We start from the raw sequence: 25,295 nt of genomic DNA, 5'->3' as shown, positions 1-25,295 counted from the left end.
TCTTAGCTTCTAAAGCTTTTAAAGCTGTAGGTTGTAAAAATCTAAATAAGCAAGATAAGTATGTAGTAATCCTTGGAGTTGCTGATAAGTCACAGTAAACTCAAGTCACCCTCACATGATTCTGTGTTTTAGTTATTTTTCTGTGGCATTTAATTATAATAGTAAATGTAAGTGTTGGGATGAGTGATAAAGATGAAACAAGGAATGAAGAAGTGTTTCTGTGGATGCATAACTTGTTTTGGCATGCCAATGACAGGAATTAATTAGATGTTAGTCACTCCTGCTTTAACCTGTCTGCTGCCATGAAAACTGTCACCTGCTGCTATTTGAGCACAGTCCCACCTCACACACAGTCAAGGCCGCACTGTGTGCGTGTGTGTGCACACCATTGTGTAATACAGTGTTTACTCTGTGTGTATTCATGGTTGATAACCAGCCCACTCATAATTTCTTTTCACTTTATGTCTTTGCAGGAAGTTCGGGGAGCGCCCTCAGCCACAGCGCCTAACAAGGTGAGTTTGTGCACACATGTGCGTGCAACTCAATTTTCCCATACGGCCCTATTTGTTTTCATAGTTGCAATTATGTGTCTACCTGTGTGAAATATAGACATTTATGTGTGAACATAGAAACAACACATTTCCTCGAATAAATGTAAGAAATTGATCATATTTTCATGAACCCTTGAAAACAGTTAATTATCAGTGAGGTCAAAACTACACATTTTCGATTCTTTAGAACATAAAAGTTAATACCACCTGTGTTGACAGTGCCCACAACATTATGTTCTCAGAAAACAAACAAAGGCATAAGCCATAAGCCCTCATGACCAAATAGTCACCAATGTGGTACGGAGGAGCTTGTTCTTGGTGATTTCCAAAAGCGATTCAGATTTAGTGAGAAATGCATCTTTACAAAACCACAGAATAAATATAGTGCTGATTGCCTGCATGTTGTGGCAACAATAAAAACAACAGCCACAGCAGCATTTTGACTTATCAGAGCAACAACATTGGAGGTGTAATTTCACAATGCAATGCAGGCCTGATTACCCATACTTCTACCATTGGACAGCTGTTATCTGCTGACCCCAGAGGTGTTGCGTCATGTTTGTTCTGCTATTGATTGTTTATTAGTTAGATCTCTGTAGTTTTTCACTTAGTCCTCAGAGACATGCTTTAATACTTTTGTGTTGAAATGAGCCCTGTGTCTCGCAATTGCTTGTAGAGAAAGAAGCCAGAAAGGCGATAATTCACCCTATCTGAGGACTTGCTGCTGCACTCTCTATGCACTGTACTGTGCAGTGAATTCAACACAGTGTTGACTAGCAGAGCTGCACGTTTTTGATTACTCTGTTCCTCTTATGTTTGTTCCAAGTCATTTGGAGCAACATTTGGGTGAACACAGAGTGTTGATGGATGTTGTGGCTTGCTTCTATAGCTGTGTGTGTGTGTGTGTGTGTGTGTGTGTGTGTGTGTGGGGGGGGGGGGGTTGCCGGGTAAGTGGGTGTGTGTTTATTCACTTGTTTGCTTTTCTTTTTTGTTACTGCGTACTATCATCAGATTTTCTCTGTTGTGTGTGAGTGTGTGTGTATGTGCGTGTTCGCCTTGCGTGTGGCGCACAGTGGGAAAAATGAGGGCTTGCATATTGCCTGGAACAGCCGAGCATGGTCTTGGAAAAAGGGGCCCCACCACCTTTTGATGTGTCCCCCTCTTCATTCATGTGCTGCCAGTCTGCTGGCTTGTTCTGGCCCCTCTATTTGTCTGATGGTTTGATGGCCTGAAATATGACGGACAGACTCTTTACCCAGCAGCTGAAAGGCACAATTCCGTGTGTGTGTGTGTGTGTGTGGGTGTGTGTGTCCTGTGTGTCATGGTGTTTTGTTTTTTGTGTTTGTCTTTATAAATCTGCCTCAGTGTCCTCATGTGTGCATGTTCAATCACACCCACTTGTGCCCTTTCCTACCAACAGCCCTCATGATTTTCTGCCAGGCAGCTGCACAGACAGCTAAAATAGTGCACTGTCCTGCAGGGGCTTTTTAGGGCAGCTAAAGCTCCAGGTCCTGCAGGGCCGCCCTGTCAGGAAGGCTACTCGGCTGGAAATACAATACATGACACACACACACACGCACTGGACATGATCGCACACACACATGCACGCACATACACACATCCTAGATCTAGGCAGATACACATGCACAAATCTACACCCAAACAGACACATGAGCACACAGCCTGGATAAGCTGCCTCCTCTATTAGGGGGAGCCGCCCCTTCAAGGGTTTATTCTCTCAAACAACAGAGAAAGGGCCTGCTCTGCAGAATCCATCCCCTGAAATGGAAAAGCTCTAGAAGCTGCCTTTTGGTTGTCAAAATCTCTTAAATTCAGACTAAAACGAAACAGTGATGATGACTGCTTTGGCCCAGAAAAGGGTTTAGTCTAAATTAGCATGCTTGTATTCTGAGTCTTTTGTTCTACCTATTTGCTTTTGCATTTTCCCTTTTATCTTACTGATAAGCGAGTGGTGGTTTTAAAAGTGTCCTTTTTAAATCTTCCACAGAATTAGCTTGATTCTACATTTTCTTCTCATCTTTTTTATTTACTGGTAATTTTTTTAAGTTAATATGTATAACTGAGATATCTAGTCTCATATCAAGTTGTGGCAGTTGTTCAAAGCAACCCCTTGTCAGTGTTTTAAAGGCTCCCAAGGTCCTTGTGGAGGTCATACGTCAAACATTGAGCAGGCACTTGTCTGTAGGTCATTTCTTAAATAGAAAATGTGTTTAAATCGAGGCTGACCAGTCTCAAGTGGCTGATTGCAAATGTCTTAACCCAAGCCTGACACTGCGGATGTGTGTAATCTACCTTTTGTGATGCACAAGGGCGCACACTAATTGCAGCCTGATCATCTTAATTGAGCTATTTCACAGTGCACGTGTATATTAGTACGCCTCTCCACTGTGTGTGTGTGTGTGTGTATATGTGTGTTCACAGGGGGTCTTGTGACAGCTCCACTCTGCTGTAGACGTGGCAGATGTACAGGACAGATGCCTGTCTGCTCTGCTGCATCTGTAGCCTGGCTTAACCCAGTCCCCCCCACCCCCCACCCTCTTTCTCTTACACACACATACACACACACACACACATAAGACACACATATTCAACAAGAGGCACTGCAGGGGTCGGTGTAGTGCCTGCTGTTGAATTTGTGTCTGCTTTTGTAAATCTGTCTGGCACATTTTTATCTCACTTCTCATGCACTTCCTTTTTTTTGGTGCTCTCTTCTCCTCCCTGCTACTTCTGTTGTCTCTTTTTTCCCTTGATTCTAATTTTCTCTCAATCTAAATAAAGTCCACTGAAAATTAAATTAACTCAATAATTTGCTTCTTGTTGAGCACTTTCTCTTACACGCTGCTTGCTACTCTTCTGTGTTGATTCAATCAATTTTCTCTTATAATCTGCATGTTGTTTGAGTGACCTGAATCAGTCTGCATGTTGGACTGCCTTGTTAGTTTACTGTAGCAGGCAGGTAAACACCCACCATCTGCATCATAAATGTGCATGCCTTGCAGTGTCTGCTAAACAGCTAGCTTTGCAGATTAAAAGTGTGTGTGTGTCTGTCTGTGTGTGTGTGTGTGTCTGTGTCTGTGTGTGTGTGTGTGTGTGTGTGTTTGTTGTTTTTTTTTTCTTTCTTTTTTTAACTCATGTCTGCACCGTCACTTCTTTTCCTTGGTTGTGTGCTACTTGCTGTATTACATGTGAATGCGGCTGCGTGCGTGCTAAGTGTGTGTGTGTGTGTGCTTGTGGTTCAGTCAATCTTACAAGATAGGACATTGAATTTCCAGTTTTTTGTTTATCTTCTCTTAGATACATGTGTATTAGACTCTTTTTAACATTATTTTTGTTTTTTCATGTACATGGTATATGCACATTCATAGCAAAGTTTTTGTCAGTTTGTGGGTCTGCACGCTATTCGCACATAGGAAGTTAAGCTGTGCGCTGGTCACTGTCTCTCTCACTTCTCCTTCCCGTCTTTACCTCTCACGAAGAGACCTAATCTCTAGTGAGTGTGTTTGTTTGCCACTGTTTCAGTATGCGCAAGAGACGAGTGATTACTCAGACCTCCCTGTTATGCCCTTCAGAGTCACTGGTCTGGTAGATCCCTTGAAGAAAATAAAATCCCCACTATCTGAGATTGTCATATACTTGATCCAGTATTTCATTGTGGTTGCAAATATTAAAACCCAGAATGCCACGTCTCCCATGGCTGCAACATTACATCAGATGGAAATATTTTAAATGCTTTGCAAATAATTTATATACTTCTCTAAAATGTTTAGCTATGGTTTGGTATCTTTTTACACCATGGGTTCCCCACTAGCATTGACTATTATGTGGGTTTGAACAATGCTTGGCTACACAACACATGTTTGTAAAGCTGCAACTGCCAGTGGGTTCGTGTTATTCATTTGAAAACAGGCTATACGGTTTCATTTGATTGTTGCCACATGTTGGGCATCTCTATCTGTTCAAAGGTTATTTTAGGGGACTGTGAAGGGAATTTATGTGTCTTATGGTGAAGCATGTCTGTCTGTTTGGAGAATGGTCTCTACCCAGCTCAGCCACAGTCGTCTGGTATGATTTGATGAGCAGCGCAACTGATAACCACAAGCTGAGGTTGTCGCACATAATCTCCCTAACGCTACTGTGAAATTCTGGTCTGGAAATGTATTTGAACATATGCTCATGCTATGTGTGTGACTTTTGTTTTCGATTTGCAGTGTATAACCTCATCTGGTGGAGATTTTTTTGACTTGGAAAAAGGGAAATATTTTAAGGCATTTTAGGCACAATTTGGCATTTCTGGTTGAAAACTAACTGTGCCCAGGTTAGGATGGTGAAGATGAGCACTATACCACCACAGTGTGTTAGTTCTATGATTATAAAAGCATTTGCAGTTGCTGTGAACCACTTATGCAGACTTAGATATTGATGTCAACAATGCAAAGGGTAAACATTGTTTTATATACAACTTTAAAGATCGACCTTTATTTTGACATTCTCATGGCAAAGAGAGCAATACACATTTTGTTACACATTTCCACACATGCATCCTCCTATAATTGGATAATCAACAGGTGATGCCACAGCCTTGTATGTAAGTAAGTATGCTGTTGGTATGGAAATGACAGACAGAAGGGTAAAACCCAGTGTAATTATTTATGTAAAATAGGCATAGACATAATAATATTTCGTATTAATTTCAGGCCCATGAATCAAACCACGATTCACTGCAACTTTTAAGGGTGCTGGGAGTTCGTGTGATATCACCAGTAAAACCCTTTAGCAGGTTTGAAGTATGAGCACTCCTCATAATCAATCAGAGCAATGAGCTTCCTGGAATTACTGTGTGTGTGTAGGGTGTGTGTGTGTGTGTGTGTGTGTGTGTGTGTGTGAGACACTTGAGCGCTAAAGGAAGGTTATGTCATTTCATGTAAACAGTAGAAAAAAAAGATCATTTAAGCGCATCCGGGCTAATAAGTCAAAAATGTTTTAATCAAAACATTTGAATGCGCCTGTCTGGAGTTGTTGTTGAGTTGGCCTTTTTCCTGGCTTAATATAATTTTCTCCATGTGGTGCTTAAATGGTATCAGATTGCGTTGCATCATTTAAATGTCCTCAAGTGTTTGGAATTCTAGGATTGTACCTCTGTCCTTTTCAGCTTCAGAAAAAAATACTGAATCAACAACAGAGTATAATTTGATGCTGCAGTGAGAATCAAATATTCAGAAAATAATCTCATCACACAGTCAAGTGAGAAATAAAACACTTCCCTAGTGCATTATGAAATGGATAAACCACAATCCCTCTCAGCCGCCTCCTCCACCTCTTCTGTACCCCCTCCCATATACACACACATACACACACACACACACTGTGAGGGGCCCCTTGCTTTTCATAACAAAGGCCCTGTCTAACCCGAGCGTGCAGCCTAGTATTGCGTGGCAGAGTGGAAAGCAAAGTGGGAAGCCTTCTGAGAAACCTCAGCGTGTCAGGTGTCACTGACATCTGTGCATGTGTGCGGGTCGGGTTGTGTTAATGTCCTCGCATCTGATGCTTCTTAATTGTGCATCTAAGCTAATCTTTGACCCTTGTGTTTTTCAGCCCAGCATAAACTCGGCTAGTCCTCAAAATATTAAAATAATTTCCGCTTGTTTGTGTTAAAGAGGTGGGCATGTGTAGAGGGGGGGGGGGTTTGGCGGAGTTGACGGAAGTAAAAGGGGCACGGTCCTTGCAAAATTTTGACATGAGATGTGGAATCTTTGCTGGTGAGCTCAGCTCTGTTGTTTTTGTTTTTTCAGCTCTGGTGTTTTTTCTTTTCTCTCTTTTTCTCCCTCCCCCAGCCTCTTCTCTCTCTTTTTTTTTTTTCCTCTCCCCTATGGGCCTTCTCACTGTCCCTCTGAGTCGGTCATTAATGGTTCAGCCCACCCCTACCTCAAATGGACCCAGCTGGGGGAGAACATTGCTTTTTGGCTAGCAGGCCGAATAGGCCGAGGCTTTCCAGAGGTCATTGCGAGTGTACTCTATGTGCGTGTGTATTTCTGTGTACCATAAAGTGTGATACTCTTTGGCCCCCAACTCAGCCCCCCCGCCACAGGTCTTCTCTGCTTCAGTTTTAAGGTTTACCACACCCAGTATCACTTCCCCTCATCTGCCAGATCATAAAATGACCTTCTAATGAACCTTGTTCTCTTTTTTCCTCTTCCCTCTTTTCATCTTGCAGAGAAGCAATGAGGAATTACCTAAAAGAGCGGGGTGACCAGACTGTCATGATCCTGCACGCAAAAGTTGCACAGAAATCCTACGGCAATGAGAAAAGGTGAGATAAATAGACGCAACTTCTTCATTGCTGTAATCACATCAAATCATCAAGATTTAATCAGGTCTTCATGCATTGATTGAAAATGCATTTATCGTTTTCTTTATTTGCAGTATGTTTGATCTCTCTGGGCTGATTTTTTTTTTTTTTTTTTTTTTTTTTTTTTTTTTTTTTATGGGTCAAAGCAGCCATTAAAATTAAAATTTGGGGAAACGTGTATATTCGCTTCCTTGACAAGACTGATACCATTCACATACCAGACCCTAAATCACATGTTGAAACTTGAACAAAAGTGTAAAAACAACAAGCTGTGGTTTTAACTAAGATTTAATGGGCTATTAATTGACTCAGAGCAAGCTAGCAGATTCACACAGTTTCCAGTCTTTATGCCAAACTAGACTGACTGTATGCTGACTGTAGCCGACATGGAGGGTACTGTGTGTAACTCATTATGTGTTTAGTTTAAGTACTATTCCATGACTGTGAGGATGTTTTGTTGCCTGCCTAGGAACAGACCAAAAAATTGTTTGCACGTTAAATCAGTTGGTTGAATATGCTGTGTAACTGGTGCTGTGTGGACTGTCTGGAGCCGAGAGAAAATCCAGCGTAGGGATTCATCTTGACTCTAGAAGATCTTGTCTTGTCAGTGATAGCAGTTGCGTCCTTTCAGTTATGCTTTAATTCATATCATATCAATAATTACAATGACCTTAATATTTTTTAAATCAAATGTGAAACTTCACATGTTAATCTTCTAACTTTTTATTGTGTGTGATGTTACCTTAGACACACTTAGCTGTAGTTTAAAGCAGTGGTTACAAACAGCCGCGACCTATAGGGGGAGATATTAGCATCACCTAAAACAACATCTTGTCCTTTAATCCTTGTTCACCTTTAAGAAGTGGACCCCTCTAGTGCAAGGATTTATGGACACATCATGTGTGTCACTTGAAATCACGCTAAGTAGTGAATGGAAAGCGCACATTCCAACTTCCCTCTGTGCAGAGTGGGTATCTTGACCCTTCTGACTTTCCATATCAACAGAGGTCAGAGCAGGAAATGAGTGGCTACCTCCCGTCTGAGGCCATGTTCAGATGACGGCTGCAGAGACAGAAGGAAACAGAGCAGGGTGAGGGATGATGAAAGGCTCCAGGGTGAATTGTCCGGTAAAGTCTCAGGGCATTTATGTGTAAGGGTTCAAGGACTAAAGCGTACAGCTCTCAAAGGTTCACAGGTCATGTCAACCTGTTGCTCCCCTTCTTTGAACTGTAGTATCTGTTACCTGTACACAGCTAAATGAGCCGCCCACCTTTTGGCATATTTGTCTTGGTAAGATTCAACAGACTGATAGCTGACTGTCAGAACTCCCACTCTTTTTTTGAAAATCTCACTTCTGCTCCTTTGAACCTCTTTTTTTCTTCTCAAACCCTTTCCTGTAGCTCTGCTCTCACCTTTCTACCTCTTACTCTCAGACTTTTTATAGCTTCCCTCCCCACCCCCACCACCTCATGCTCATTTTGCAACTCTCTATCCTCTGCTTGTTTTCTTGGCTGAGCTGCAGCGCTGCTTGCGATCTCATCAGGCCTATCTCTTGGTAAATCAGCTGTTGCAAGCCAGCTCAAGACACCTCGGAGAGTTGCAGCACAACAGGAGTGAGCGATGGAAGGAGAGAGATGGAGACTGAGATGAATTCCTCAGATAATGTTTTGCTGTCTTGTCCAGTTAAAGTGACACTGTGGAAAATGGCAGTGAGAGGAACTGTTCAGACACTCGTGTCACATATGACAGATCAGCTACCAGTGTTGCTGGCTTCTGTGTTGCTCAGTGACACGCCAAGGCAGCGCCTCCATTTGGTTGCTCAGATAAAACCTCAATATATGTCACCAGTATACCTTTCTTACCCACCCACAGAAGTGTCTGAAGGAAACTTCTGAGCCAGTCCCAAAAGGATTTCTCCTCCATTGTAGTCACACTTGCCAGTCAGGTTTCTAACATTGTATGCAAAGTAGTGTTTCGACATCATTGGCCTGCAAAACCCTGCGGAGTTCATGTTGAGTGTGTCTGTCTTGCACCTGTGACGACTTCTGTCTGTCGTGTAATGAGGGAGCGTAAGAAAGTGGGCGAATGGAGAATGTAAATGTGCTGTCTCCCTTTTTCAAGCTGCCTCAATTTGTCTGTGCTTTTTATAGGAGGTGAAAGTAGACAAACACCCACAGAGACAGACACTGGTGTTGCGAAATAGGTCGCTTTCCAGTTCCACACTAAGGCACATCAATTTTTTGAAGTGTGCTGGTTTGTTGATAAACTGATTTCACTAAAGTTCTGTTTTCTTTATTGAGCTCTTTTCAAGGGTGAAGAGCAACAAAAAAAAAAGTATGCAATTCTGATATTGGTAAATTTATTTTCCATTTGAATTCCTTGCTTTTGCTTTTGTAATGGATCAGTTTAGTGCTGGAGTGATCATTTTAAGGACTGCTTAATCAGACTCAACAACATGAAGAGTTAAGTTTGACTGTAGATAGCTGTATGTGAAGAACAGGTCTGACCTCTGCTGGTCAGAGATGCACATTGTCTAGTGGTGATAATCTAAAAATGGTATTGTCTCTGTCCCACTTTCTTCCCAAGAATGTTTATTGTAATTGTTGGCTTTAAATAGTAGGTGGTGAAAGGGTGAAATATCAGCTGCAGGACCAATGCAGCTGGCATTTCAGTCATTATGGCTCACTGATCTGAAAGCTCGTTACGCATCTGCTAATGTAAAACTGGCAAAAGAACAGGGTCTTCTAAGGTTTTGGGGGATTTGAACCCAGGAAGTCATAAATATTTGTTCTTGTGCGCAGGTTCTTCTGCCCTCCCCCCTGTGTTTACCTGATGGGCAGTGGCTGGAAGAAAAAGAAGGAGCAGATGGAGCGAGATGGCTGCTCTGAGCAGGAGTCACAGCCCTGTGCCTTCATTGGCATCGGCAACAGCGACCAAGAAATGCAACAGCTCAACTTAGAGGGAAAGGTACCATGTCCACACGCACACACTGTCGAGTTTTTCTGTTGACAGAGGAAACATAATTTCTCAACATGCTAAAAAATCCACTGTTTGGATGGAAATCTGAGCTGTGTGTTTGTGTAAATACACCAGTAGTTTGTTTGTTTTTTTAACTCCCAACTGGGGTTGCAAGATTCTGGGTGAAACACGAGTCGCAATTTATTTCACTCAGAACTGAGTTCACGTTTTTGTCTCCTTGAGCAACACATTTTCCTCAGTTTATTATACATTTTGCACGATTGCTATTTTGCTCTAAAGACTAAACAAGCAATAGAATAATCATTGAAACTGCACTGTCAAACATAAGCTTAAACACCTGGTCTGCAGTGTACCCTCTGCAGAAAAATGGTGATCACTCTATCAATAATTTCCAGTGATTAATAGTCGATCCAAGAGGTTGTTTCCATATCTGACCCTGTAACACAGCAATCTCTTGTGAAAATCCAAGAAAAAAGAAAACTGAATATTCATCTTTGCTTTCTTCACAGAATTATTGCACAGCCAAAACCTTGTACATATCCGACTCCGACAAGAGAAAGCACTTCATGTTGTCTGTCAAAATGTTCTACGGTAACAGCGCTGACATCGGTGTCTTCCTCAGCAAGAGGATCAAAGTCATCTCCAAGCCATCCAAAAAGAAGCAGTCCCTCAAAAATGCAGACTGTGAGTCGTTAATGTGTTACTGTGTTTGGCCTGTGTTTATTCCTTTTAGGTATTTTTATGTCAAATCCACACACAGACATCTCTCTGCTCTTAAAGTTATATTACTATGTATTTATTTGTAATAGTATTATACATTTAATTTTAGTTACAAATTGGTGCTAAAATGTCTTAATCCTGATTCTTCGGTGTAAAACATTACCTCATTTTTGTTTGGAAAGATGGACATTTTATTATTTTAAGCGTCATATATTATTATTATTATTACCACTAGAGGGTGGTGTAGTTTAATGTGATGATCCCCAGTTATGTCACAAATGGCACACATCTACTGCACACATCACCTCCTCTGCTAAGATTAGTTTCATGTCTGTGTTCTTACCTCTTATCACAGTGCTTGTGCAGCTAACCTGTGTGCAACGTGTCATGTTCGGACCATTATATAACCTGCATGTGTTTGTATGTGTTGTTGCTCCTGTTTGCCCACAGTGTGCATCGCATCAGGGACCAAGGTGGCACTGTTCAACCGGCTGCGGTCCCAAACAGTCAGTACGCGCTATCTACACGTGGAGGGCGGCAACTTTCACGCCAGCTCCCAGCAGTGGGGCGCTTTTTACATCCACCTTTGTAAGTCTCATTTAGCTGGAGCTGTTACTGTAACACAAGTATTATACTGAAAATGGCTGAATTAATGTGGAAATCTTCAAATTATACATAGCACGAGTAACGTGAGGACAATGTATTGTGGTTTGACGGCTTGTCACTTTGTCGTCTCTTGTCAACACCCATTGTGTATTATAGTAATCACACAGATGATGCATCTCAGACAAAGGATGTGATTGACTGACTGATTGATTGATTGATTGACTGAATGTGTAGAAATCAGTTCTGTTTGTTGCAACACTGATCTCCTGTTTCTTGTATTGTGTTTTCAGTGGATGATGAGGAATCAGAAGGAGAAGAGTTCACTGTGAGAGACGGTTACATCCACTACGGCCAGACAGTAAAGCTGGTCTGCTCCGTCACCGGCATGGCTCTGCCCAGACTGGTAAAAAAAAAATTATTAATTAATTGAAAAAAAATGTATGTATATGTATATATATATATATATATATATATATATATATATATATATATATATATATATATATATATATATATATATATATATATATATATATATACACACACTGAGATTAGAAACTATTGGGAAGTTGTTTAGCTACAGCAGCAAAAAAAAATTCCTAATATCCTTAACTACTTCTTAGTTTTACCTTTCCTTTGTTTTTGTTTTTCATACTCCCAAGATGGCTAATCTGTCTTTCTTCCTCTTTCAGATCATCCGAAAGGTGGACAAGCAAACAGCGCTGCTGGACGCTGATGACCCCGTCTCCCAGCTCCACAAGTGTGCCTTCTACCTGAAGGACACAGAACGCATGTACCTGTGCCTTTCCCAAGAAAGGATCATCCAGTTTCAAGTCAGTGTTTCACTGTTTAACACTTTCACTCTTCTTACATTAGCCGCTCCTCCACTTACATCATCATCAGGCATCATTTCATTGTTGAGGTCATTTCTTATATTGTTTGCCAATGACTGAGGATGATTACTTTAGGTTTATGGACGAGACCGATGTCTTCACCTTAGACTCGAGTGAATTCAAAGGGAATTTCAATTTCTCTTCTCCTTTTGTTGTTAGTCTTTATTATAAGTTACAGGCTTGTTTTATGGCAGGGTGCCATTTTTACTTTGCAGAACCGTGTGCTATTTTGCAGCACTTCTACTTGTGTAGAGGTAGTAGATGTAGGTTGTTAAGTCCCAGAGTGACATTTGATTGCAGTAGAGAGAAGTCGAGATTGGAGGTAATTGTTGGTGGTTATCTTCCTCTGATGGGCGCTAAAGGTTATCTCTCCCCATCTTCCTCTCCTCCTAGGCCACTCCATGCCCAAAGGAACCAAACAAGGAGATGATCAACGACGGCGCCTCCTGGACAATCATCAGCACAGACAAGGCTGAATACACTTTCTATGAGGGCATGGGCCCTGTCCACTCGCCTGTCACCCCTGTGCCTGTGGTAGAGAGCTTACAGGTACACAGAAGAGACATTTCTGGACACACAGCTCAGACAATAGATTTGAGTTTTGGAAACATGTTTTCACTTTGTCATTTTGGGTAATTGATAATGGACAAATAATAGCGTGACAAAGGGTGAAGAGGCCTGAATATGTTCTGAAGCTATTGTAAATCTGGTCACAGTTTAGACTGGGTCCTTTATATGTGTAAGGTTTCAACGTTATTTTCTTTGTCTGCAGCTGAACGGTGGTGGGGATGTTGCCATGTTGGAGCTGACAGGACAGAACTTCACTCCAAATCTGCGGGTCTGGTTTGGTGATGTTGAGGCTGAAACCATGTACAGGTGTGCCTCTGCTCACATTTCATTTTTTTAGTGGTTATCTAAAACTCAGGTTCATTAGTTATGTTGTTTTTCCTTTCTCTTACCATGGTGGAAAGATTTTTTTGTCCATCACAGTTTAATGCAAATTGTAACTGTACTGCGTCGACTGTTCGCTGACAAGTTTGCTATATCGACAACAGGTGCGCAGAGAGCATGCTGTGTGTGGTGCCCGACATCTCTGCCTTCCGTGAGGGCTGGCGCTGGGTGCGGCAGCCCGTCCAGGTGCCCGTCACGCTGGTGAGGAACGATGGCATCATCTACTCCACCACACTGACCTTCACCTACACGCCGGAGCCCGGGCCGCGGCCACACTGCAGCGCCGCCGGAGCCATCCTGCGGGCCGGAAACTCCAGCCTGCTCAGCAACAGTAGCCAGGATCCTGGCCCCGGCGTCTACGGCCCCAACAGCACCTCCAACGCAGGAGTCACATCCTCATCCTCCACCACCGCAGCTGTGGTCTCCTAACGCACACAGGGGGCCACTCAATACAATATGCCTTGAGAGCAAATATACCAGATGGTATATAAAGACTATGGGAAATAATAAACAAAACCTGACTCACTCTGAAGTGCTGCGTATGAATTTTGGATACAAAGAAGCTGAAACGGAAAAATTGGTGGGACAGAGGAGCAAACGCAGGGGAAATCTGAAGGAGTGACATCACAAAGTTGTCATCCATCAGGAAGAAGTGAAAGTGCTCCTTGACACGCCCCCTCTCCGGTGGTTACTTTAAGGACCCACCGACCCAGTTCTGGTGTTTGGAATGAGTGAAGTTCCTGCAGGCTCAGAGCACCAGCACCTTTCTACGGCTGTGAGAATGGAAACCACAACAACAATACATCCACCGTGTACAAAAAAAATCTCTTGAAAGGAAAGTATATTTTTGCGCCGGCCTGCCCGCCCCCTTCCACCATAACCCCCACCACCACTTGTTTTATAATTATTCCTTTTGTTTTTATGTTATTTTGCATTAATTTGTGGTTTCCTAAAGGGGGCTGGATGTATTGTTGTTGGAGGGAGTGCAAGGATGCAGAGGGACACACATAAAACGTGACGATAACATAGTTTTTATGGACCAAGGATCTTGTATAAGCTTTAGTAAAGGTACATTTTTCTCCATACCTTTTTGTATTAAACATATAGTACACTTTTGTTACCAAATAGTTTCTATTCTTCCTCTGAGCTTGGGCTTTGTTTTCCCCCTTTTGAGGTCCAAAATCCCAACCTGTATGTTATTGCAACCTTACTGCAAACGCCTGCTTTTCAGTCTTTGGATTGAACTTTTGTTGTAATACTGTGGGAGGGAAAAATCCGAAGTCTGGGTTGTTTATTTACATAAGCGAAAGGTTGTCGGGTTTTTTTTGTTTGTTTCTTTGTTTTGTTTTGTTTTTTTAAATTGGGGAATAACCTCAGAGGGCCTATTTTTTATCATTGGTTTTTATGAAGTCTTTAAAAAGAAAAGCTTTAAGCAACGCCTCTGCCTTGCCTGCAATATTCTATGTGCGCTATGTCTCCTTTGGAAAGTAAACACATCAGTACATCTCATATGGAGCCATAGCTACATTTGCAGAATATGTCAAAAACTAGACTTCCATGGTTACGAAAACAAGTCGGTTTGTCATTTTCAGACTAATGTAATAAGCGTAGTCATTGACTTAAAAGGATAGCCTTAGTACTGTATAGTTTTACTGTGTACACAGTTAAACCAGTCACATATCTAATATCTTGTATCTGTCGCTCTATTGGTCACTGTTAACGTATCAGATAACATAGTGAAACTCGTCTCTCAAACTGCACCTAGCGAGGTGTCTTCCAGTGTGTGTGCGTTGTAGTGTGTGTGTAGTTCTGGTGGCATTTAACTCCAGTGGTTTTCTGAAAATCGAACACTTTTCAATTTAATGTGGCCTTACTGATTACTTCAGTTACTAGAAAAATAAGTACTTCTTCATGTTCATATCTGCTGTTTACTCACCTTAGAAGAACCTGTGCATAGCAGAAAAAACAAGCTAATGCCTCTCTGCGTGTCACAGGAGCTCTGCTGTTTTTAGCTCATTGCTGCGGCTCCACCTTGTCACTCAAAGTAAAACAGCCTTCTGAAGGATCTCTCAGCCTTCGTTTTCGGTGTACAAGTACAATTAAACCCCCATTTTCCTTTGTCATGTGGTGCCTGGCACCTTCTCACTTTTTGGTACAATGTCTCACAAGCGCTGTAAAACTTTCGTCTTTAAAGAAAAAAACAAAAAACAAACAACAAACATACATCACCTGTGGTTCATTCTTTTCGCACAAACAAGTGTTTGTACGTTGTAAACTGTCCAAGTAGTTGCACTCATCTGTGTTCATGGCAACCGCGAAAAGGCCTTCTAAATGTATGTTATTGAAAATGTGCATTTCCAAACATTACAGCAATATTGTACAGGTCATTTCATCGTTGTTGTCCGCCTGAGCACTACTTCACCAGCCAGCAAGTGTAAGTGTGTGTGTGTGTGTGCGTGTGTGTACGTGTGACTGTTGTGTGTAGTCGCTGCAATGGAAAAATGAGTCAGACTCGCATCATTTCAAAACTGCTCTCCAAAACTAAAGAAAACTTGAGATTCATTGGGTTTTTCTGTCTTCCACCTGAATCCAAATGTCTGATAATTGTGGGTGAACGTTCGAAGGCAATACTTAGTTCTTACTTAATCTTAGTATTACAGTACAACTGTATACGCTTCCGGGAAAACGAACAACTGTACTGTAACTTGAATGTCTGCTTAATAAAGCATTTCCGAGTTTTTCTTACAAACAAAACCTTGAAATAGGAACAGAAAAGGATTCGATTACACCCCACTTCCAATGTAAAAAAAATTAAGTTATGCTCCCGTCTCGCCACCCTTGCCCACCTGTCCGTCATTAATGTTAAATGTTTTATATTGTAATATTGATATTTTTTAAATTATTGGCACAAAGTCTCCCCTTGTCTTATGTCAAAAAGAAAGAAAAGTGCATTATTGCCCGTGCTGCCTAGGTTGGCCTGGGGGTGTATGGTTTCGTGTTGTTCTTTCAAAGAGGCCACTTTCTGTCTGTCCTGGAGTTGTCGAGTAGTCGGTGCTGCAGCAGGTAGTGTAGCATCCAAACCGAGTATTCGCGCGTCTTCACACTTAAACTCTCGTGACGAGCCACAGGCCCATCTGAACCCTTTACTGTGCAGGATGGAGGTCACAGAATCTTAACTGTAGATTTTTAACTTGAGTGTTTTTTTTTTCTGTGTATACTAGCTCTACATTCAGCAAGTTTCTTTTTTAACATAGCCTCTGCATTAGCATCACCCCACCCCCCCTCGAGCTTGGATATTTTTGGGTTTGTGTTTACATGTTGAGTTGCCTCTTTTAGGCTAAATACCCCTGGCTCTGCTTCATCTCCTCGGAGCAGCTTTGTCACATTTACTCAAACTAATAAAGGGGGTGATGCATGCTTGTAAAAAATAAAAATAAAAAATGTGTCGCCTTGACAATCTGAGCTGGTTTACAATTTTTTTTTTTTTTTTTTTTTTTTTTGTCTCTTTAAGCATCTGGAGTTTAAAGAGAGTGGATACACAATAACTTGATAACATGCCTCACTCATAAAGTCTAAAGGGGTTTAAAAAAGAAATCACATGCCTTCTAAAACTCATGCTGTATTAACCTGGCAACAAAGCTTTCAGAGAGGAGAAAAAAAAACACAGTCGCATTAGCATTTGTAACTTACAAAAAAAAAAACGTCATCGTAACCGGTTTCTTTCTCTCTCGTGTCTGGTCACATTTGTTTTACTATTCCAAAAGCAGCTGTTCTTGTGTGTGTTTGTTTTTTTTTTTTTTTTTTTTTTTTTTAATATATATATATATATAAGGAGCTCTGAACAATGTATGTATCCTCTAATATGCCAAATGTCTTTTTATAATGTAGTTTTCATGCACTGCTAAACAAAACAGGGCAGAGTGAGAGGCAGCTTTAAACAAAAAAAAGGAGTGTGGAGCCCTTCTCTGTCGCACTCAGCCTTACTTCTCCTTTAGACTATTTGGCTGTTTGCACTACAGAGTGCTAACCTTTGTTTTTCCTCTGACACAGTTTATCACACAGTACATATGGAGTTTTCTCGCCTTTCCCCCTTACTTTTTGTTTTGTTTTTAACAGCCTGTTATGCTTAGCTTTGCTACAGTCAAATCACTTTTTTTTTTGTTGTCGTTGTCTTTTCCCGCCTCTTCTTCTTCTCCATGTCCTTTTGCTATCATTCACTCTCACTGTATCTGTGTTTTATTCTAGTAAATGGTAAGCAGAGGTGTCATTGTGGTAGTATACTCAGTGCTCAAAGGGTTGCTGATGGTAGAAACCTGTGCCGTTTGTAACATTTAGCAATAACGTCAAAACAAAGGGGACGGTTTTTTTGATAACATACGTTAGTTTGTTTTTGTACATATTGCAGCTCCAGATCATGCTCAAATCTGTATGTCATGAAAAGAAGAAAAAAAAAGAGAAAAAAACTTGCAATATTGGCATAAAAATGAGAAATAAAAAAAGTGATATAAAATCTCACTTTGTCTATGTTTTTTTTTAATCGCCATGAGAAACTTAAGCAAGTCCAGTTCTTTTAATTTTGGTTGTAGCAGAAGAAAAGTACAAATTAAAAACCCAAAATGCGGAGCATAAACACAACAATGTTCCTCTTCATCCCCCTCTGGTGATGCTTCAACATCTCCCAGTGGCTGCAGGGTGGAGACAAGTGGGGCTTTAGGCATCTTCCAAGCCCAAATGGAGCTCTTAACTGCAGGATCAAGTCCCAGCAGATCCTCCTTCTGCTCTTCACCCCGTGTCTGGACCCTAATGCTCCCTGTCCTCTAGATCCACTTTTATTAAAGCTGTTAAAAGCTCTATCGCAAGTCTTTGTCCACACATTTGAAACACTGGGTCTTTATATGGTCAACCAGGCAGTTTGTTACAGATGGGTCATAGGTTTTTAGGAGAACACAATAGCACACCCAGAGCCACTGTCAGAGGTACAGAACAAACCTGTAAAGTCACTGGAATTGTGTTTTTTACATTCACCTGTGTGCCCTCGGGTTTAACACTCATCAACATAGGCACACGAAACAGATGATTAAGAAGTTTCAGATCAACACTGAAGCCATGCTACTGAAATTGCGACACACACAAGAACATAAAAGTTGCTAAATATAACGGTGTGAATGAGTGGAAATCAGGTGGGTAATCCCGGGAATGTGGCGGACACAGGTGTTTAAAGTCCCACCAAATGATAAACCCTCTCCAGTTCCTATAGTACACACAGTACAACCCCCTTGGGTACACAAACACTGAGTGGGTCAAGGACGAGTGCAGAATTATTTGTGCACTGGAGGATTGTTTTGAAGCTACTAAGTACGGTAAAAGTACAGCTTTTACTGCTTTACAGCAGTAAAGTTTGGTTACAAATATAAGAAGAGTTCTCTGCCACTAGCATGTTTTGCAAATCCTATACTATATACTGTTATTTTTTATTTGTAACTTTTATCATTTAAGTCATTACTTTGCTATTATCTTCCATGCAGAAAGTCCCAATTGTCAAAGAGAATTTAAGGAACAGGTTTTGGAAAGCTTAAGATACAGTTAATAGTTTTAGTTAATAGTAACTGATACACTTGTACTCATACACTTTTTTTTAATGTAATCTGTAAATTAGTGATCTTTATAGGTGTTACTAGTTTCCATCACTTTCAATCCCAGCTTGCTAATCACTAAACAAACTCTAGCTCCATATTCAACAGGAGCGTGGTATCAATCTTTACATCTAACTCTCAACAAGAAAACAAATATCCCACCCAACATATTGCGAATAATGTTGAACGTTATAACGGTGGGCTTTCAACTGCAATAAGGAAAATACAGAGAAGTAAAGTTAAAAAGGTTCATTGAATGAAAAGCACAGCAGTGTTGTGAGAAAGTGTCCAATGCTGAGCACATAACACAGAGTTAAGGATCTAACGCTGAAGGCTGAGTCGAGATCAAGTTCACTCTTGACCTTGAAATCAGCAGCTGACAAAACAGTCTCACCTCAAGCTTCGCTTAGTAGCTGTTTAAGAGCTTTTGATCATATCAGATGGTCTTTAGCAGGCGGCGTTTGGGCAGCCAAACACCTTTTTTATACATGTTTGTATTACATCGACAAGAACTGCTGTTGAAGCACCAAGTGGGTGAGGTTTAAAGCATCAGGCCATGGTGTGATATATTAAGGTACGTAATAACATGCATACTATGCAGACGTGGTAGAGAAACAATATAAATGTGTAAAGATAAAGAATATATATATATATACAGAAGAGCGAACTACATTATTCAGTGTTCTGTTTTATGAAGACACAGCCTGTCTGTCAGACTTGAGGCCCTTCATGGTTTTACATGATCAGACATCCGACATCCACTCCGGGCACTACAAGCTTCAGGGAAACATCTGGTTGTGTTGATCTGCTGTGTGAGCACTTCTGCTCCACAGCCATTACTTAATGTACCCATGTTATATCACATGCCAAGCTAAAGCAACGTGGCTGATTATAAATACTCCTATAATCACTGTGGGGGCTTTAGGTTCAAACAATACACCACATATTCCCTTCAAGTGTTGTGCACTCGGGCAGGTCCAGCTCAAGTCAGCTCGCTCCAGGCAGATGCACGGATGCCGGAGTAGGTAAAGCGAGTGCTGGCTCCGCTTGGTGGAGTATAACCATTCTGCTCATCAATCTGTGGCCCCGCTCTTGATTTGCCCACTTCCCCTTTGGGCGTTCTGCTTCCAGATGACCTCCCCAAGCCGCTGCTCACTCCTCCGCTTCTCTTGAAGCAGTTGCAGCAGGTGAATGTGGCCAGCATGCCCTTACGGAAGCGCTTGTTCATGAAGCAGTATATAATGGGGTTGACACAGGCTGAGGTGTAGGACAGCAGGTGGATGAAGGAGATGGGCGCACCCGTCAGGCGGTAGGCCGAGCGGCGATCGAAAGCCTGCCACGCGTTGACCACAAAGACGGGAGTCCAGCACAGGAAGAAGAGGAAGACAATGACCAGGAGCATGCGGATCACGCGCTTCTTGGCGACCAGGTTGGCTGTGGAGTTGCTGCAGCACACGCGGTCCAACATTGGCTTGCTGCTGGAGCTCCCTGTGAAGCTCTTCTTCTTAGACGGCTGCAGGTAACAGCCATCACTATCACCTGGCTTGATGCTGCCAGTGCTGGATTGTCTGTCTGTCATGGGAGAGCATGTAACAAAAAAACACATGAGTGCAATTTTATTAGCAGCATAAAAACTTTCAGGATTTTGAAAGTGGCAGTCATGTCACTCAAGACCCAGAAATATTAGACTTCAGAAATCGTTACTGAGGTACGTTACTAATCTGCCTGGTAATATTCACTGAAACATCCAATGCATAATAATCCACCTCTAAAAATATTGCCCATTAAATGCTCCAGTAACATTTGCTTAAAAATCTTCTTACATCTTGATTGAGAGCAAATGGGCTCGGTGCTTACCCCTTACCTTACATACCTCAAACAGAGCTATTATAAAAATGTTGCTTTTGATCACTCTCTGTATTATTTTTATACCTCTGCCAGATTTCCTGTTGGACAGCTCGCACTTGATGCCGCGGTAGAGCTCAAGGGAGATGAGGCCGTAGGCTGTCATCATGACGATCCCAGGGATTAGGAAGAGCAGCAGCAAGAGAGACACGTACCTGCGAGAGAGAAATTTGAGGGGCAAGTGAATGGTAAACTAATGTAGTTCAAATATTCTAGTATTATTACAGCAGCTAAGCCTCATTGACAATTCTGTGTGTGTGTGTTTTATTTTGAAGGGTTAGATCTGTGGCGTGCCAGAAGATTTCCCCAAGTGGTCGTCTCTCACCAGCAGCACCAGACTCAGAAAATCAATAGACCAGGCCATCTGAAATTAGCAACGAACTACTTTGGCCTGCCTCATCCAAGTGCATCCCAGCGTGAAGGCACGACACTCACTAATGCACTTATTCTTAACTCACCAGGACTGCTGGATGATGTCGTTGGGCCACACCAGACGGCACATGTGCCCCGTGCTGTTGTTGAGGCGGGTGAAAGGCTTGAGGGTACTGGAAATGGGGTAGGGCAGCATCAGGATGAAAGAAGCCACCCAGGTGGCGGTGATGACCTTGGCAGCGTGAGATTTGGTCTGCCACGTCCTGGAGGTCAGCGGGTTGCAAATGGCACTGTAGCGCTCCAGAGAGATGGCCACCAGGTTGAAGGTGGAAACACTTACTGAGACGCCTGCACACACCAGAAAGGCCAGACCGATGTAACATACCTTGTAAAGGTGCAATATAATATGAAATAAACTAAAGGCACACATATGATAATCTGAAAACATTAGAAAGAAGATCATTTTTTAATTTATGAAGCTGTAGTGGGAAGAAGCGCTTAGCTTAGCATGAAGCCTGGAAACAGCTAGAATGCTAAAAGGCTAACACATCCAAAGCCCATACTTCTCTGATTTATCTTATTTTGATAATATGTACTAAACAAATTGTAAAAACCACATATTGTGTTTAGGAACAGTGACTGAGGTATCGAGCTGCTAGCCACGAGGTTAACGCTGCCCAGACATGACAGATGTTTTGATCTTTTTATCCTAACGTTCGACAGGAAACAGAATAAACATGTTTTACTGTGAGTAGGAAGACACTTTGTCTGGCCAGGAAATAGTCTGGCTCATCTCGCCTGCTTGGTGAAAGGTAGATGAGAAGATTGAGGACATCTCATTTACGCAGCTACTATGAACATGAAGCGAAAGCCAGCCGCTGGTTAGCTTATCTTAACGGACGCGTACTGTGTGAATAAAACTTGCCATTTTAACCTTTTTTTGTGTAATTTTTGTAAATGCAATATAACATGTTAAGCGTACTTATGTGAACTGTTTGGTACACAAAAACATACAAGCTGTATGCTAAGCTAAGCTAACAGCCTTCTGGTTGTAGCCTCATATTTAATGGAAAGACGTGGGTGTCTTCCTATTATTCTCTCAGCAGATTATATTCTGCAGAATGGACCTTTTCCTTTATTTTGGGAATGTCCCCCTTCGTCTTGTGTCTTTTCTTTTTTATCGCCCAGCCTGATCAGCATCCTCACAAAATGTCCCTGTGTTTGCAGAAATGCTTGCGATGCAGTGGCACATTGTTTTGTCACATTAAATTTAACTGCTGAGCTGTGACAGAGTACATCCTGCACTGTTACCACATCACCGTTAACACACTCAGTAACAATAACAAGAGGCACTATAAATACATTCATATTAGCGCTGTGTACGATCCGAGAGGAGCAACACAGAAGCAGATAAACACATGGACAAATGAGGTAATAATCCTGGAGGACAGCGCTTTAAACTCACTGAGCGGCTGAACAGGAAGTGAGGATAAAAACGAGAATAACATTTCCTAGCGGACCTTTAATTGGAGTAGAATGAAATACGAGCAAAGATACACTGTAATGGCCTCACCAACAAAACTGAGGATTTAATCAAACAAACGAGGTGATGATGATGAGATGATTCATATGTCTCATCTGACTAACTCGTCTCCTTTGAAGCTGGCTCTATGGAAGATTTATAATGCCCTCATAAAGAGAAAAAGAAAATAAGAAATCAAGGGAATCATAATTATTACAAATATTTAAAGGACAAACATTTATGTGTATTTAACTGAGCAAATGTTTTTATAGTGGCATTTCTCTGATTTGATTTGATTAGGCCATTTGTCTGCTGTTGACTGGGAAATAATTGAAACAGTATTTAAATTTGTAATCACTGTGAATTTGGGAAAGTTTCCCAAAATCTGTATCAATATTTCTGTTGATAAATGTTGTTGCTTCTATAAAAGGAAGCTTTTCCACGGGCCACTAGATTGTATTACATTTAAAATATAGGCCAAAATCACAAAATTGCGTCTGTTCTTTTTATCCTTAGATCCTCAATTTGCACTAGGGAAAACTCCCCCAGTGGGTGAACATTTTAAGAAATCTAAAGATAAAGAATCTCTGTGCTTGGACAGACATCCCCAACATCTCTGCTTGGACAGAGGAAGCATGAAGCTGTTTCCCAGTGAAAGTACAGACCAGTCTACTTCAGGCTTTGATAAAAGTTTTACTTTAAAAACTAAAATCTGAGACAACATGTTTTTTTTTTTTTTTTTTTTGCTTCATGTAAACGGCTATAGTCCTGCTGGTTTACAGTACATCATATCTCACCCCCACAACATGACTGTAAATGAGTTGCTTTTCAATACACAGAGGGAGAAATTAAGATAAGAAATTTAATTGCTTCATGTCATTAAGAGATAGTAGTGGTCAGCATGACGTTTTTTTTACAGAAAAGATTTAATAACCCAATTAAAATAGCTACAAATGGCATGTTCCTCTTTGGAAAAGCTTCTACTGTAAGAATAGGTTAACTTTCCACATCACAGTATGTCGGTGAAGATTCTCAGTCGTCCAGGTGAAGTTATCTGGAAGTTGAGTCAAACCTGGAGAATACATTTGTGGCCTCTAACCAACTATCTTCAGACTGAAGAAGCGACTTGGATGAGTAGTCGTTCAACTAGACAAAGTGTGAGCTGGAGAAGGACGTTTGATCTTAGTTGACAGATGAGTTGTGCTCTTTATTTTCATTTTGCTGCTTGTTAGAAACCACAACCATGACAGGTAAACAGGCTTCAGGTAAATCAGGACTATTATCACTTAACTCACCCATGAAGTACATGACCAGTTTGCATATTCCAGTGCCGAAGATAAAATTCCTCATGAGGTTGGGGATGAGGGTGAAGGGGATGCAGACCAGCGAGACCATCAGGTCGCTGACGGCCAGAGACAACAGGAAGAGGTTGGTGACGGTCCTCATGCGGCGGTTCCTCACCAGGACTGCGATGATGAGGCTGTTGCCCAGGACGCTGAGGAGGAAGATTACGCTGTAGAGGACGATTCGCACTGTCTGGTTGATGTCTGAGAGGAGGGGGACGACAGCGTGAGGAGACACACAAACAAGCTCATATCAATCTTAGTATGTGTTATTAATACTGAGTCATTCTCTCCCACGCATAATGTTCGTTTCCTCACTATGAGCAAAAATCACATATGCAAGTAGACTATTCCCATTTAGGGACTTGCAGTAATTTGGTCTTCAATACGTGCAGAAGTGTACTTTCTTGACATGTCACTTAAATAAGTGAAAAATAATTGTATTTCAGGCTGTTGCATCTTTCTTATCCACAGAAATGTCCAAAGTTAGTGCTATTGGAGTTTGTGTAGGGGTCGTGGAGTGTAGGATGCCACTTGTGCTCACTTGACATTGGCTGAACTGCTGTACAGTGACAACAGATGTGTCATACTAACATACAGCAGAATACATTAGCCTCACGGAGGACTTGAGCCATATGCGTAATGCGCACAGACTCAAAAAACAAGCCTCAAGCAGTTGGTCCTTTGGCACAAGTGGCTGGATTTATAACAAATAACACATGAAACACCAAAGAGTCTGAATACAATTCTACAGGATACTACTACAGTACCATTCGACAGGACGTCGTATAACATTTGATAGTGATATTAAACATTATATTCACTGTACCTTTGGGCTCGGGTGAAGCGTCCTTCTCGCTCTCACACTGCGAAATGTTCTTGATTCCAAAATTGCATAAAATCTTGTTCAGATCAGTTGAATTTAGGAGCATGTCGTGGATTGTGAACGTCTCCATTTCGATTTCTCTTCTATAGCCTTATGTAAATTCAGTCATATGAACAGTATTCGTCATGCTCTTGCAATAATAATAATAATAATAATAATAATAATAAAAAAATCCAAATGAAGGGATTCTATGCAATACTGAATAACTGCTGGATAGATTTTACCAAGAAGAAATAAGACATGAGAATATCTCAGTAGTATGATCTCTAAGTTTCCGTGCGCCCCTCAGTCCGGCGCGCTGCGCTCCTCTAATGCTCAGCATTTCCAGCGACTGACGACATGTGGACACATTCTTGAGGGCTCAGCCCGCCTTCAGGGTCTGTGCAAGTCAGCATCTCCCTTTTTTTTTTCTTTTTTATGAAACACCCAGTCATTAAACGTTGTGGTCATAGAGATGCTGCACGGCGTAAAGTTTGCGTTATAATGGCTGTACTCGTTAATTCCCATGAATTCCTTACTAATATTTCAAATATGTCTCCTTGGAGAAAAACTTGAAATCCACAAACG

General features: G+C 41.5%; 2 protein-coding genes across 2 annotated transcripts in view; one reads left to right on the top strand and one right to left on the bottom strand.

Moving 5' to 3' along the window:
* The window catches only part of rbpjb (recombination signal binding protein for immunoglobulin kappa J region b), a 42,187-nt gene extending 25,123 nt beyond the window's left edge, over nucleotides 1-17,064 (top strand). The window contains exons 2-11 of the mRNA XM_026353033.1: nucleotides 474-512; nucleotides 6,784-6,879; nucleotides 9,720-9,885; nucleotides 10,407-10,581; nucleotides 11,068-11,205; nucleotides 11,514-11,626; nucleotides 11,916-12,056; nucleotides 12,510-12,665; nucleotides 12,889-12,992; nucleotides 13,172-17,064. Coding sequence (XP_026208818.1) covers nucleotides 474-512; nucleotides 6,784-6,879; nucleotides 9,720-9,885; nucleotides 10,407-10,581; nucleotides 11,068-11,205; nucleotides 11,514-11,626; nucleotides 11,916-12,056; nucleotides 12,510-12,665; nucleotides 12,889-12,992; nucleotides 13,172-13,496 — 1,453 coding nt within the window. The 3' untranslated portion in view covers nucleotides 13,497-17,064. The remainder of the gene's footprint in view (nucleotides 1-473; nucleotides 513-6,783; nucleotides 6,880-9,719; nucleotides 9,886-10,406; nucleotides 10,582-11,067; nucleotides 11,206-11,513; nucleotides 11,627-11,915; nucleotides 12,057-12,509; nucleotides 12,666-12,888; nucleotides 12,993-13,171) is intronic.
* A 1,950-nt stretch (nucleotides 17,065-19,014) lies between these two features.
* Nucleotides 19,015-24,837, bottom strand: cckar (cholecystokinin A receptor). The gene is made up of 5 exons (XM_026353148.1): nucleotides 24,672-24,837; nucleotides 23,795-24,046; nucleotides 21,064-21,325; nucleotides 20,633-20,760; nucleotides 19,015-20,272 (listed from the first exon to the last, which is right to left on the bottom strand). The coding sequence occupies exons 1-5, from the start codon at nucleotides 24,796-24,798 to the stop codon at nucleotides 19,683-19,685; spliced, it is 1,359 nt and encodes a 452-aa protein (XP_026208933.1). The 5' UTR covers nucleotides 24,799-24,837; the 3' UTR covers nucleotides 19,015-19,682.
* Nucleotides 24,838-25,295: the final 458 nt, after the last annotated feature.

This window comes from Anabas testudineus, chromosome 18 (assembly GCF_900324465.2).
Source record: "Anabas testudineus chromosome 18, fAnaTes1.2, whole genome shotgun sequence".
Classification (NCBI taxonomy): domain Eukaryota; kingdom Metazoa; phylum Chordata; class Actinopteri; order Anabantiformes; family Anabantidae; genus Anabas; species Anabas testudineus.
The sequence above is the reverse complement of the archived record's forward strand: the minus strand, read 5'-3'. Positions and strand labels throughout refer to the sequence as shown.